At 44.4% G+C, this 15,120-nt stretch overlaps 1 protein-coding gene across 2 annotated transcripts in view; it reads left to right on the top strand.

The window, feature by feature from the left end:
• Positions 1-15,120, top strand: part of Papss2 (3'-phosphoadenosine 5'-phosphosulfate synthase 2) — a 71,249-nt gene that overhangs the window by 28,320 nt on the left and 27,809 nt on the right. For both annotated transcript variants that reach the window (XM_040745451.1, XM_040745450.1), the window contains exons 2-3: positions 10,462-10,576; positions 13,360-13,595. In XM_040745451.1, the coding sequence (XP_040601385.1) occupies positions 10,462-10,576; positions 13,360-13,595 (351 nt within the window). The remainder of the gene's footprint in view (positions 1-10,461; positions 10,577-13,359; positions 13,596-15,120) is intronic.

Below are 15,120 nucleotides of genomic sequence, written 5' to 3'. Positions count from 1 at the left end.
TGAGCAGTGAAATTGTCTGAGACACTTTGTTGTTGATGGTGTTGTTTAAAAAACAAAACCCTTCTACAGCCCTTGGATGCTACTTCTCACCAGCTGAGTCAGAATTTCGTAGCCAGGGCCCCAGGCATCTGTATTTTCCCACAAGGAGAAACTAGGTACCCGTGGAGAAATCCGAGATGAGGCCAAACAGGATCCAGTGGGGTAAGAGGAGGAAGTTGCGGAGTGAGGCTGTGGGCGGGAAGGGTGACCGAAGTCTGGCTGTAACTTTTAAGCCACGTTTACTTAGTAAATGAGTAACAATTGTGCGGAGAAAGAGTGCATGCCGAGCGAGGGGAATTCTGGCCAAGGCTTAGAGCCTCATATCCTGTTCCAGAAAGAAGGAAGGGGTTCACGTGACTGTCAATAGAAGGGCCTACCATGGTGCCATGTTTCTGTAACCCAGCACTGGGAGGCTGAAGCAGGACTAGTACCAGTTTGAAGTAAGACTGGGGTGTTTAGTAAGACAAACAGGAGGGGGGCAATGGGAGAGGCTGAAAGCAGTGGCTTGTGTCCCAACATGAAGTTCATGGAGATTACTCTGAAGGCCATTTGGTCTACTGTAGGATTTGAAGCGAGGGAAACAAACGTACTTTGGCAGTAAAGGCGACTGATGGGAGAGAGACATGGAATCCACTTTGAAAGGTGTGGGAGGGGTGCTCTTGGAAACAACCTACTAACAGGAGCAGGATGTGTTGAGAATAACTGCCTGGACTTGGTGAGAAGGTTTAGAGATAAGTTGGTACCTTGTAATGCAGAGTGAAGCGTGTGAGGATGACTCCTCAGACAAGTAGCAGTGTGAGTTATTGCCAAGGGGAGAGGAGGAGGGGAAGTGGGTGAGGGACAAAGACAAGAGGATGAATTCTATCTTGATTGTGCTGTTTCAGTGGTTGGAGAGAACCATCAATGCTATGCATTTGGGTATCTAAAGATACAGACTTGGGGTTTCTAGCAAAATCTCAGGAACAGGTGAGATTCCTGAGTGTCCTTTGGAAGTTCTGTGGAAAGCAGGCTCAAGAGAGCCCTGCCATGAAGAAGAGGTTGGGTGGCTTAGAAACAGAAATCAAATCATGTCTGTACTAAGAGCCCTTTCTGGGATTCTGAAACTTGGAATCCATGGGAAGAATTAGATACTGGGGTGAAAAGGGCAGGTAGAAATGGTAGCAGATGCTCCTCAGTCTCACCTTTGATACAGAGGGAGGGAAAAATTCATGATTCAGTACACAGCAGAGGCCTTAGTAATGGTCCAGTTGAGGAAACTGTAGTGATTAGGAGAAACCCTGCATCTGAGATACTAGACTAGGGGACAGAGCCTCTCACTGCCTGGCTTGTGGCGCTGTAACACGGGTGCAGATGGGATCCATGTGCTGTGAAAATAGAAACTAAGCACTGTAATTTCCCATCTCTCCTTGAGACAAAGGCTGTAGAACAGGAGGTGCTGGCAGGGAAATCAGCCCCCAGTGGACTGGCTCAAATGAATCATTAGGAACACTTAGTTATCACCACCTGAGGTTCCCACAAATATCGCAGTCTGGGAAACAATGGATTCTATTGTCTCAGTGACTTTCAACCTTCCTAATGCTTCAATCCTTTAGTACAGTTCCTCCTCTCGTGGTGACCCCCCAGCCACAAAATTATTTTCATTGCTACTTCATAAGAATAATTCCACTACTGTTATGGATCACAATGTAAATATTTTTGGAGATATAGGTTTGCCAAAGGAGTTGTGACCCACAGGTTGAGAACCACTGGAACAGACACAGGACAAGCATTACTGAGGGAATGAGCATGAGTGATTTGACATCTGTTGCCCAGTTCACTGAGTCCAATCGCATCACGGGCACACAATAGTTGAAAGTGAAGTTGATTCAGCAGGGGCCTTGGGACTGCTGTGGGACTTTAGTGGCTCCGCTATGTCCCATGGTGAGATGTGATCTTTACAAGGTAGGAAAGGCTTTGGCTGATTTTGACTGGATTATAAATTGGGTTTGAAGGTGCCAAAACAATCAAGAGAAGACGAGTGAAGGCCAACCAGACAAAGATGTCTGTCTAGGTTTACCCTAACATAAATGTAGCAAGGTTTATTTGAGTCAGAGTTCTAAGAGGGAAAAAAATAGCAGAAGACTGATTGCTGTGCTAGCGAGCTTTTAGTAATGTTTAGAAACCAAGCATGGAAGACCATGAGACATTCAGAAGGAAGAAGATGATGTTCTAGGATGAGTAATTATCCCCACCTCAATACGATGTGGAAATTTCTCCCTGGAAGGAAGTATACCAGCTCCCAAATAATCACACGGAGTTTTAGTCTTTCTAGTGTGCCCAGCCTTAGCTTGGCTTATTTCTAGCCGGCCTTTCTTAAATTATCCCATCTACCTTTTGCCTCTGGGCTTTTATCTTTCTCTGTTCTTTTACCTTTCTTTACTTCTTACTCTGTGACTGGCCCCTGATGTCCTCCTCTCCTTCTCCTTTTCTGGCTCCTTGATCTTCTTCTCCCAGACTTCTTCTATTTATTCTTTCTGCCTGCCATCCCTGCCTATCCTTTCTCCAGCCCAGCTATTTGGCTGTTCAGATATTTATTAGACCAATCAGGCATTTTAGAAAGGCAAAGTAACACAGCTTTACAGAGTTAAACAAACACAGCATAAAAGAATACAACACACCTTTGCATCATTAAACAAATGTTCCACAGCATAAACAAATGTAACCCATATTAAAATAATATTCTACAGCATGACTACAAACTCTAAAGCCATTAGCCCAAATAAACCTTCCTTCCTGATAAGTCATTATCTCAGGATTTTTGTCAATTATTATTTGACAAAAATTAGTATTTCTGTCACATTACAGAAAGCTGAGGGACAACATTTAATTGAGGTGGCTCACTTACAGTTTCAGAGGTTCAGTCCATCATCATCATGATGGGGAGCATGGCGGCATGCAGGCAGATGTGGTGCTGGAGCTGAGAGTAGTTCTACATCTTGCAGGCAACAGGAAGTTTACGAGACACTCAGTGGTATCCTGAACATAGGAAACTTCAAAGCCCATCCCCACGGTGATACACTTCCTCCAATAAGATCAAACCCACTCCAACAAAGCCGCACCTCCTAATGAGATTATGGGGGCCAATTACATTCAAACTACCACCTTCTTCACTTAAAGCTTGTCTGTCCCCCAGTAACTACAAGACTGAAACTGAATAAATGAATGTCCACTGGGTGGTAACGGCAGCAAAGCAGAGAAAATTGCCTTCGTGTTCAGCGTCTACCAGACTCGACTACACAGGCAGCAATTAAAGATTACGTACAGTAGCCAGTGTGATTTAGTGAAATACTTACAAACGCTGGGTAGCCTGGCAGCACTTCACTGGACATGTTATAGGGACTCTGTGTGCAGGGACTGGCCTTAAGGTGTCAAGGTTATCTGTTGTGAGTTTGCTTAGTGATTGCTTGGTATGGCTATTGGTATGGCTATTGTCCTGTTGGTTGTAATTTACCTCAGAACTTGAAAACTGGGAATCCCTGAAAGCAGCCTATTTTCTGGTTACAAAATCCTTTTCCATAACCGCTGCTATGAATAGTTTTGAATAAGGATTGTGTTTCCCATGTTATGATTATAGGGATTCTTTTAAAGCTGGAGTGTGTCAGAGAAAAGTCAGAGGGAAGCCTCCCGGTTCACAAAGAAATTTGCAGTTTTACTTCCACCGGAGGAACACTCAGCTGCAAGAGAGCAACAAGGGTGGTGAAACACCCCTGAGGGTCACTTGTTCAAAAGCCAGTGGGTTGTTCTTAGGGACACTGTGGTTTGTTTGCACTGTGCAGGGAACACCACGGTGAAGGGAGAACTCAAATGCGCTTGTTCCTTTTTAAAAACAACAATTCTGCGCTCCTGGCGAGCAGCCTCTGTACCTGACTTAGGCTGAAGTGCGCTTTCGGATCCCTCCTTCCTTCAGGGCTCTCCCCTTTGCTACACGCCTCAGCGTGAGTTGTGGCGCTGGCTATGGCTCTGGGATGGCCCCCATCCTCCTGTGAACATGTTGAAGTCTTTCCCTCAGGTTATTCTCTTCTGGACAATGTCAAGGCTGAGGCTTTCTGCCAAGACCCAGGGTGCCTCATCCTAAGTTCCAGAATTTCTACAGCTCTCCCCTTTCTGCACCACCAATAGGAGGCAGGGGAGTGTCAGCAGAGGAATGCTGCCCCTAGGCTGTGTGATCTGACCTGGATTCTAAAGAGCTCATGAAGTCAACCTGGGCAAAGGCCTCACTCCTCTTCTTGCCACTCCAAGAGAGGCAAAATCAGGGCAACACATTGGATGAAATGAGGTGCCTTTAATTGGGATGAGCCGGGTTGGGGTGCTTCCTGGGTGAGCCCCCATAATCTGTACTGCAAGAGTCGCTGCATCCTGGTTGTCAGCGAAACTCGTGATCCCACATTAAATGCTGTCCTTTTTCCTGTCTGATGCAATCAAGAGCCACACCTTGCCAGCCAGATCTGCCCCAGAGAGAGCCCAAACATCAGAAACTCCCAACTCTGGATGGCCTAGACCTCCAACTGTCACTAGGTCCCCAGCTGGTCCTCATTAACTTTAACCGCCTCAACCACAGGAGGCACCGTCCCATTTTTTCCACCCCAGAGGAACGCGCTATGTGTCACAGCACAAGGGGTGAAGCAGCTTCCAGTCCAGGTTTGCGTGGCTCCCAATTCCATACTTACAATACTTTTTTGCTTGCTGAAGGGAAATTTCCTTGCCCCAGAGATCTAAAAGAAACAGGAACTTTTGAATGATTTTTCTTTGAGACCCAAAGTAAAAGTATGTCACCAACTGTGAGGTTCCTGCTGGGTGACCTTGTTAGAACGACACCGAGAATGGACTATTGCTTCCTGTATACACAGGGAGGTAGGCAGTTGCTCTCTTCATGTGTGTTTTCCAGAGCTGTAGCGAGAGTCATGCTGCCAGCAATTTTCTTTCCAAAGCTTGGAACACCACGTGCTCTTCAGAGACAGCAAAGCTTCCAATGGGGAAGGAGTCTTTTTGGTCACCCCACCCATCTGTTGTTCAAATAGCATTCAAAAATCTACTTCTATTTTATTTATTTGCCTTTGTAAAACATAAAGATTGATTTTGGAAATGAATAAGTAAAATATTTTGCTGAACCAAAAGAACTCAATACCTGACCATCGGAAAACATTTTTTCTAATATTGCTATAGTGAAAAAAATTTATAAAACTCGTGGTTAATAGGCAACTACAGGAGCTGAGAGATGGCTCCGTGGTTAAGAGCATTTGGTGTTCTTGCAAAGGAGCTGGATTCAGTTCCCAACATCTACACTGGAGAGCTCACAACCTTTAATTAAAGTCCCAGGGGTCCAACGCCCTCTTCTGGCCCCCAAGGGTACTGCACAGATGTGGTGCCAATATAGAGAAGCAGGCACACACACACCGATAAAAGTTTTTTTTTGAAGGATGCAACTTTTAAAAGCCAGGTGTGTTATGGTGGCACATGCTGGTAACCCCAGTTACTTGGGAGGAGAATAACAAGTTCTAAGCCACCTCAGACTGCACAGCAAGCTTCGAACTTTTCAAAGAACTGGAAACTGCAGCTGAATTGCAGGGTTCTCAGACAGCATGTGTGAGGCCCTGGTTTCAAGTTCCACCACTGTTAGTTAAATAAACAAACAGTAAATAAGTAACTACAATGACACCTTAGAGCAGTTTCTACTTGTAGATTGCTGACCTGTTTGTTTTTTGTTTGTTTGTTTGTTCATTTTGTTTTTTGGGTTTTTTTTTCTCTGTGGCTTTGGAGGCTGTCCTGGAACTCACTCTGTAGACCAGGCTGGCTTCCAACTCACAGAGATCTGCCTGCCTCTGCCTCCCAAGTGCTGGGATTAAAGGCGTGCGCTACCAACACCTGGCTTTTGCTGACCTGGTTTTAAACAGGGAAAAAAAAAACTTTGGGAAAGACATCAGTATGGTGTCAAAGTACACACAGAACATTAACAGAGCCTAAGTTGACTCTGGATTTCTGCCCACACACAGAGAAAACAGGGCCAAAAAGAGACAAAGTAAATCTTTGGAGCTCATGTGTACCGGTGGAAAGGATACCAGAGTCTAATGTCCTGTAATTACAAACTGAGTCCTTTCCCAGCAACACATCAGCATGGAGCAAGGTGGTTCCCCCATCTTAAATCTTACATGCTTCCTGTTTCCTTACCTATCGTGAAATGCATGCCTTCAGTAAAGAAAGTATGAACATCTATCAAGTCAGAAGCATTGCAGTCACCCTACAGGCAGCTGCTGTTCTAACACGGTTGGCTTGTGTCCCCTACTTTGGGCCTTCCTATAAATGAAATCACACATATATAGTCTTCCATTAAGACTTCCTGGAGTTGACATAAGGCTTTCCATTCATTCCATCCATGTTGCACATATCTGCCAGCCAAATCATTTTAGCTTCTAATAGTGTTCCATTTTGTAGACTGATTTGAGCTGGGTTTTTATTCCAGGTGTATGAGCCTTTTCTTTAATTGATGACAAACTTTTCCAGTTTTTAGCCAAGTAAAATTGTTAAGAACATTCTTGCACAAGTCTTTTTTAGGACACACATCTTCATTTCTCTTGAGTAAATGGCTATAGTGGAGGTAAACATTTCATTTTGTAAGACAGTTGTTCCTTTTTACACACACACACACACCCACGCACGCAAACATTAATATAGGAGACATACTTTAACTGCCATTAGATGGTATTGGTATCTTGTTTTGGTTTTATTTTGTATTTCTTTGGTAACTGATGAATTTGTGCACTACATGGTGACTCTGTAATATGATTCATTAGATCATTTTAACACTGAGGTTTTTTATGATTGACATGCAGGTACTCTTTATATACTTTTATAATAGAATACATTATATGTATGCATGTTGGGGGAGGTGTGGTGTGTATGTGTGTGTGTGTGTGTGTGCGTGTGTGTGTGTGTGTGCACCCTCTTCTCTCCTTAGGGAAATGGAGATACTTCATTTTCTTACCCAAAATGATGCCAAGGACTCTGCCTGCTTGGTGCCCAGGATTGTCCTAGCACTGAGTAGGAGCTTAATAAACACTACTGAAGAACCAATGAAGGAGCAGAAGAACCAACTGACTTCTAGTCCTGATAATTTAGACACAGTAATCCTGGTTTAATGAAACAGCAAAGGTGGAATAAGGAGATGGGAATGTTCTCCTTGAATTATAAAGAGATTGATGCGCCCTCTAGTGCAACCCTGTCTAGTGTGCTGGGGGTGTCTACCACCTCCAGGTTTTGACTAGTTTGTCTGATGGGGCATCAGAAGACCACTTTTGAAGACTTAGGTAGTTAACCTGGCTGATACTCTCTCTCATACAGGACCTCGGGTCACATTCTTCTTGAACCCTTCAGATGCATTGTTATGCTTGTTTCATAACTGCCCCATGGAGGGGGGCTCTACCACACAAAGAGGCCTGCTCCCCTGGGGTGTCCTGCCATTCTTGATTCCTACAAGGGTCTTGGAGGCTCCTACTTCCCTCTAGTTTTTGAAGTGAATGATTATAATCCAATGTCTACAGCCTCTCATGGTGGTCTAAAGTGACTACTAGCCAGCAGCACCCACATTTGGATGGCTTTTTGGCACTGACAGAAAATATTCACTTCCTTATCCATGTCAACCCACTCTAGCTATAGCCCTCTTTGGCTTTTTAGTATCTAAAGGGAGAGGAAAGAGATGACTTAATTTGCTCATGTAGCCCATGTAGCCCAGAGTTTTCTAGGATCCACTAGGACTTGTTCCAAAAAAAGTGTTGATGATTTCATCACTCTACTGTGTGTAAATGCACATTAAGCTCATTGAGGGGCAGGAAAGATGGCTCAGTGGGCAAAGTGCTTGGCATGCAACTTCAGGACCAGTGTTGGGATCTCCAGGAAGGATGACTCAGTGGGTAAAATGCTTAGCATGCAACTTCAGGACCTGTAGCATGCATTCTTCCCACCAGCCTGGTCCCAGAGCCACGTCAGTCCCAAATGAATAGGCAGGATGCTATATTAATTATGAAGCTGTTGGTTGTTTGCTATGGTTTCTTAATGGCTAGCTCTGACTTAATTATCAACCCATAATTACTAATATGTATTTTTATAAGGTCTTATTTCACCGAGAATGCCAGACTTTTGTCCTCTCCTCCCGGGATCTCTACTCTTGACTGCATTTCCCAGAATCCTCCTTTTAGTCACACCTATCTTGCTTCCCTATTGGCCAACAGTGCTTTATTTATCAACCAATAGGGCAAACATATATTCAGAAGGACTTCCCCCATCAAGTACCAGAAGAGAAGGCAGAAAGAATGAAAAATCTGGAGGGTTGGGAGGAGAAATGTATTCCTCTGGATATGACTATTGCACTCATGAACTCATAGCAGCCCTGGTTACCTGCACAAGATGAAAGCAGTCAGGCTGAGGAGCGATTGGCTATTGACAGATGCTAAGGAAAAAGAATCTGTAGGCAGTTTTTCATTCGGACTGCCAACTCCCAAATAACCATACAGAGATTTAATATTAAGTATAAGTGCTTGGTTGACAGCTTAGGCTTGTTACTAACTAGCTCTTATGACTTAAATTGTCCCACATTTCTTATCTACACTCTGCCATGTAGAGGTACCTTTTTTCAGCACGGCATGTTCATCTTGCTTCTCTCCACATCTCCTGGTAACTCCTCATGACTCCCTCTTCCTGGAACTCTCTTTTTATCCCCAAGTCCCACCTAACCTCTACCTGCCTAACTATCGACCATTTAGACCTTTATTAGATCAATGAGAGCAACAAATATCCACAGTGTACAAAAAGATTGTTCCACGACAAGAAGTATTATCCTTTGGGGATGTGGACACTCATCCATGCTCCATTGGATGGCCCCATACTGATGTACTATATGGGAAGTGGGCTGTGGAAGGAAGGAAAGAAGGAAGGAAGAAGGGAAGGAAGAAAGGAAGGAAGAAAGACATGAAGTTGTGAGGGAAGTGTGCTTGGGGGAATTGGAATTTGGAAGAGGGAAATAGGGGTGGACATGATGTTTAATTGCATACATATATGATTTCTGAAAGAGTAAATAAAATAGACACATGAAAGAGACAGAGAAAAACAGACAAAGAGAAAGGCACACAGGAAGAGAAAGAGACAGAGACAGACAGACAAGCAGAGAGAATAGATGTTTACAATTCAGAAATTACTACATCACAGATAGTCCCAAATCTGTTAATTTGCTTATAGTTTCTTTCTCTCCTGAATAATAGGTTATATTGTATAAATGTCCACCCCAAACTGTGCTTACTGTATTATTTAACCTTTTACTATTAATTAGACATTTTACCTTCCAATCAGAATTTACAAGATCTGATAATCTGTTACCTAGCTAGACTAATGTTACTATAACACGAATGCAGGTGTGTGGTGTGTGAACTAGCCTCCATGCCTCATAACTAGTACATTTTGATTTCTCTTGGGGACCTTAAAGGTTACATGTTGACCCTAGGAAAGTAGAAGAAACAGAGTTTAGTTCTCTTGAGGCAGTAGCCACTGTGTTTAAAGACTAAACTCTTACAGGCTCACTGCTGGCTAGATAGGGAGGAGCCATGTTGGTTTGCTTTCTTTTCTTTTTGAGACATTTCACACTATAGCACAGGATGATCTGAAACTCATTATGTAGCCCAGGCTGGCCTCAAATTCCAGGCAACCCTCCTGCCTCAGCCTCCCAGGAATAACAGGTGTAAGCTACCACATCTGGCTTTGGCTTGGCTAAGACTTTGTCATGTCACTATCTCCATAGGTACAGAATGGGTCAAATCACCCTCTCTAGAATTCCCCTTGCTGCTGGGATATTTGGTTGTTATTATTCAAGCCCAAGAGACATTTAAAGCTGCAGACATTTCCCTCTGCCTCCTACAGAAGGTACCCAATTTTAACTGCCCTCCACCTCCTACAGAAGGTACCTAATTTTAACTGTCATGGAATCAGTTATGACAGACTACTTGGGTAGTCTGAAAAGGGCATGGAGGTTATTCTAAAAGCAGAGTTCAGACAAACTAGTAACATTAATGACTGGTACTCTATTTTCAAGTTCTAGCTGGGGAAGGCCAGAGACATAATTCTGTTAGTTATATAGCAGACTGCATTCTATGAGTCACTGTAATATTATATAGTACTTCAAAATTAATTATTTTGTGGAAATGAAAATTCTCCTGACTTATGTGTAGATAAATGAGTGGGATGGAAAAAGTTCAAACACTGGGCGATGAGGGTGGGACTTTTCCCATGTTACATGCATACTTCAACTCTGCAATTTAAAGTCAAAATACATGTATATGATCCATGCAAAGCATATGCAATTTACTAATCAAATATTATGCTCAATCTTATCTTCTTTTGTAGGATCAGCAAAAATCCACCAATGTGGTCTACCAGGCCCATCATGTGAGCAGGAATAAGAGAGGACAGGTGGTTGGAACCAGGGGAGGATTCCGAGGATGTACCGTGTGGCTAACAGGTATACACACACACACACACACACACACACACACACACACACACACATACACGCACACACTTTTCCAGGTACCGTTTTTAAGATGGAAAATTGATGTTTGATATGATTATAAGGAACCCGGGGTGGCATATTACACACAGTAGATGTTTATTTGAGGCTTAATGAAGTGAACTGAAGAGCTGTGTAGATGCTTGACTGTCCGTCATCACTCTCCTGTCCATGAGAGCCAGAGTCTGGTGGGCAGTGGGAGGTTACTGACTATCAGTTACCATTCTCAGGCAGCACAAGATGAGGCAAGCAAATACTGACACTTTCTTTCAGCTCTAAGGAGCTGCTCATCATCACTCCTAAACCCATTTCCTGTCATGACAAAAGGGCTTTTCCTAATTCAACTATGAATGTTTGGCAGTCTGTCAGGTTACAGATGTTTCAAGCTAGTTTTCTGATGTCTTGATGTTCCGGGGGCCTTTTCCACTAACAAACTGAATCTGTGTGAGAAGGATCACTAGAAATTGTACCCTGGCCAAGAGTTGTCTTCTGCCTGTAGAAACAACTTGCTGTTATTGAGATGACCCAGTGAATGTCCCCTTTCTTGTCCTTTTCAATCCACATGTCCCAAAGTTAGAGGTTAATGACAAACTTGTAATTAGGCCTTAAGACCCCTGCCATCCCATGTCTGAGTTCTTACCTAAACTGATAGCTGATATAGCCAGGCTTCAGACAGTGACAGAGTCAGGCTTCAGAACAGGAAATCCAGGTTCACTTTGTAGACAGGACTTTCCAAAAAGGGAAGAGACTAGAGACAAAAGCATGTTTATTCGGGCAGTGAGAGAGGCGTGTATGCTATTTTCTGCTCACACAGGCAAAGTCTAACCGAGAATGTGGACAGAGCTGGAGGACCTGCCTGAATTTCTCCTGCCGATTTCTATTTGCTACTGTTGGCTTGCACTGTTCATGGTTTGTGAGACGGGGTCTCACTGTGAAGCGTGGGCTAGACTAGAATTCATGATTCCCCTGCTTTAGCCCTTCAGTGTGGTGTTATAGGACTGTGATACACACCCAGGGTTATTTTGTTTTGTTTCCTTGCTATTCTTGAATTTTTCCTGGTGCCTGTGGTTTCCTGGTTTCCTTCACAGCTGGTGTTTGCATCAAAACAACTTCATCTATCCTCTAAGGTGAGGTTAGACAATGGGCACGGAGCCCCAAGTGCCAACACGATGGACTTGCCTATCGTTCTACCTGTGGTGTTCCCCTAGCTTGCTCTGTGAGCTTCGGGCTGTAGTAGCAGGAACATCTGTATTCCCAAGATGCCTCACCTGCCATCCGTTGCCTTCCCCAGCTGTTCACCAGGGAAGCACTTCTGTGTTGAGACAGACACGTGAAGTTCATGTTCTCTAATGTGCACCCCTTTGAGAAGGAAAACAAAAAAATTGGTTTACTTTGCTGGGTGTTGGTGGCGCACACCTTTAATCCCAGCACTCGGGAGGCAGAGGCAGGCGGATCTCTGTGAGTTCGAGGCCAGCCTGGTCTACAGAGCAAGTTCCAGGGCAGCCTCCAAAACAATACAGAGAAACCCTGTCTCAAAAACAAACCAAAAAAAAAGAAAAGAAAGAAAGAAAGAAACTGCAGGGGTTCAGTAGGTTCCCAGAAGCTACAGTGGACATTTCTTCTATGGTCCGCTGTCAGAGTCAAGAGCATGACTTTTAAAATGGGCCTGCAAACCTGGGGGCCAATTTATTTACCTCTTGCAGATTCCCTCCCTCTTCATGCTCCCTTTCCCCTGAGCTTGTCCTGGCTTTGCTCTGCACCCTCCCATCCCCGGGTGCCTTCTTGCCTTTTTCTCTCTTTCTCCCCCAGTTTTTTCTTCTCCACATTGAGTTCTGTGCAGTTGAAGCCTTGTGTCTTGGAATATTCATCATGCTCACTTTAGGACAAGTGAGCTGTGAAGGTGCAAGCTTTCTGGGGTAGGTCAGACCCTGAGTACTTAGATCATTTGTGCCCCACCACCACCACCATGTTCTCCTTACCTAGAAAATTACAGAGTGGCTTGATCATACAGTATGCTCGCTGGCACATCTATCTTCACATAAAGACATGAAGTGTCATTGGATCAGAGTGGGCATGCACCTAAGAACTCAGAAAGTCTTCAGCCTTGGCCAGCATGAATACCTTTGCATTTTGACAGTCTATTTTGAAAACTCTTACGGCCAAAGGGCAGCAAATGGTTTCTGTTGCCTGGTGGTGGTTATCCAGCAGGATCCACAGGCTTGCCAGTTTTCTGGGCGCCAATCCCCCTCTCCACTAGGTGCTCCCAGAAGAGGTAAATCTCCTGTCACCACAGCTTTGCTTTCTCAAGAGCAGCCAGCACCTCAATTTGTAAGAACACCTTTCTAATCTTTAAAAAGGTTTGCAGGCCAAAAGTCCACCATCTATGCCACCAGGTCTGCCTATTTACAAACCCTGGTTGCTCTGAAAAAACTTCCAAAATTCAAGATAAATGCAAGAACTCGGGTTTTGTGTTCTTTCCAGATTTTAATGGTTTTTGTTTAAAGCTAAAATATTACTAAGAGTTAAGTATAATGGTGCCAGGTTATCTCATTGGTTTTCATCTTTTGAGGGACTTTGGTTTACTGAGACAATGGTTTCCTAGAACAGAGGCTAGACTTGAACTCCTGATTGTCTGGTCTCCACCTCACGAACACGGGGATTACATGCTGTGCCTCAATTCCCGAGTTGATCATTTTTCATCTTACTCTGTTTCCATCTCATCTCTGCTCTGACAGGTCTCTCTGGCGCTGGAAAAACAACCATAAGTTTCGCTTTGGAAGAATACCTTGTGTCCCATGCCATCCCTTGTTACTCCTTGGATGGGGACAATGTCCGTCATGGCCTTAACAAGAACCTGGGATTCTCTCCCGGGGACCGCGAAGAGAACATCCGCAGGATTGCAGAGGTGGCCAAACTCTTTGCTGATGCCGGCCTGATCTGCATTACCAGCTTCATTTCTCCGTTCACAAAGGTAAAAGATTTGGCCCAGTGCAGGGCATGGACGCACATGTCCTTCCTCACTCCCTCCGCTGTGGCCCTCAGCCAGCAGCCAGCGGAGCTGGGGAGATCAGACTTTTCCTTTCCCACCCGTTTCTCCCTCTCCTCACGGGCCCTGCATTTCCTCTATTTGCTATTGTTTTTTGTTTTGTTTTGGTTTGGTTTGGTTTTTGGTTTTTCGAGACAGTGCTGCTCTGTGACTTTGGAGGCTGTCTAGCTCTTGTAGACCAGACTGGTCCCGAACTCAGAGATCCGCCTGCCTCTGCGCCTCTGCGCCCCTCTGCGCCCCTCTGTGCCTCTCCGCCTCTCTGCCTCCCGAGCGCTGAATTAAAGGCGTGCACCACCATCACCCGACTTTGCTATTGGTTTTATAAAGAGAGTTGCCTCATTGCCAGAAGTAAGTGCCCCAGTTGACATGAAGCCTTTATGGATGACTGTCACCAAGAACGTGTGGTCAGAATAAAGAGTTGAGCAGGACATCCCCGGCCTGTTATTTCAGTTTTCTGAACGAGAATGTTTAGGTGACCCAAACAGAGCAGCCAATTCAAAGAGCCAGCTTTTGTGGGTTCTAAAGCAGGAAGTTTCTAGCAAAGCCTTCCTGGATCAAGAGCCATAAGCTCTGCTAACCAGGAGATGCGTTCTGTAGCTGCTGTGGGAAGTTTTTCCGTGTGTTTACCAGAGTGACATCTCTGGGCTTTCTGGAAGGACTCTGCCAGGGACACGTCTGGAGATTATCAAACCCAAGTGTACGTTGTATTTTGCCATGAAGGATCTAACCCATTTTCTCCTATAACGAAACCCCAGACCTGATGAATTTAGGAAGACTAGAGACTTATTATACTCATGACTTTGGAAATTTCAGAACCCAAGAGCATGGTGTCAGCGCCTGGTGGCATCTGATGAGAGCTTCATACTGCATTTCATGCAACAAAGAGCAAGAGTTAGGCTAATCCAACCCACCCACCCCCATAACCACCCCCTAGTTATTTTGCTATGTATATCCTCAGGCCAGGCTCATTCCTAATCCTTTTGCCTCAGCTTCCCAAGTGCTGGGATTAAAACTGTGTTTGTGCCCCACCATACACCACAATTTATTTTTCTTGTTATAACCAGAATCCCTCCCTGATGACCAAGACTACTCTCAATTTCCTCCTAAAGGCTCCACCTCCAAGAACCATCCATATATGCACTCAAGGATTAAATTCCAACACTTGGACTGGGCAGTGATGGCACATGCCTTTAATCCCAGAACTTGGGAGGCAGCAGGAGGCAGATCTCTGTGAATTCTAGGCCAGCCTGATCTACAAAGTTACAAAGAGAAATCCTACCTCAAAACAAACAAACAAACCAACAAAAATACCAACACATGAAGTTTGGGTGACATATTCAAATAGTACCAAACATTTTTTGGTGGGATAGGGTCTCTTGTAGCTCAGGCTTGGCCTTGAACTCATTTTGTATCCAAGACTTGGGGTTTTTTGTTTGTTTGTTTGGTTGGT

The sequence above is a fragment of the Mesocricetus auratus genome, unplaced genomic scaffold (genome assembly GCF_017639785.1).
Source record: "Mesocricetus auratus isolate SY011 unplaced genomic scaffold, BCM_Maur_2.0 Super-Scaffold_4256, whole genome shotgun sequence".
NCBI lineage: Eukaryota > Metazoa > Chordata > Mammalia > Rodentia > Cricetidae > Mesocricetus > Mesocricetus auratus.
The sequence above is the reverse complement of the archived record's forward strand: the minus strand, read 5'-3'. Positions and strand labels throughout refer to the sequence as shown.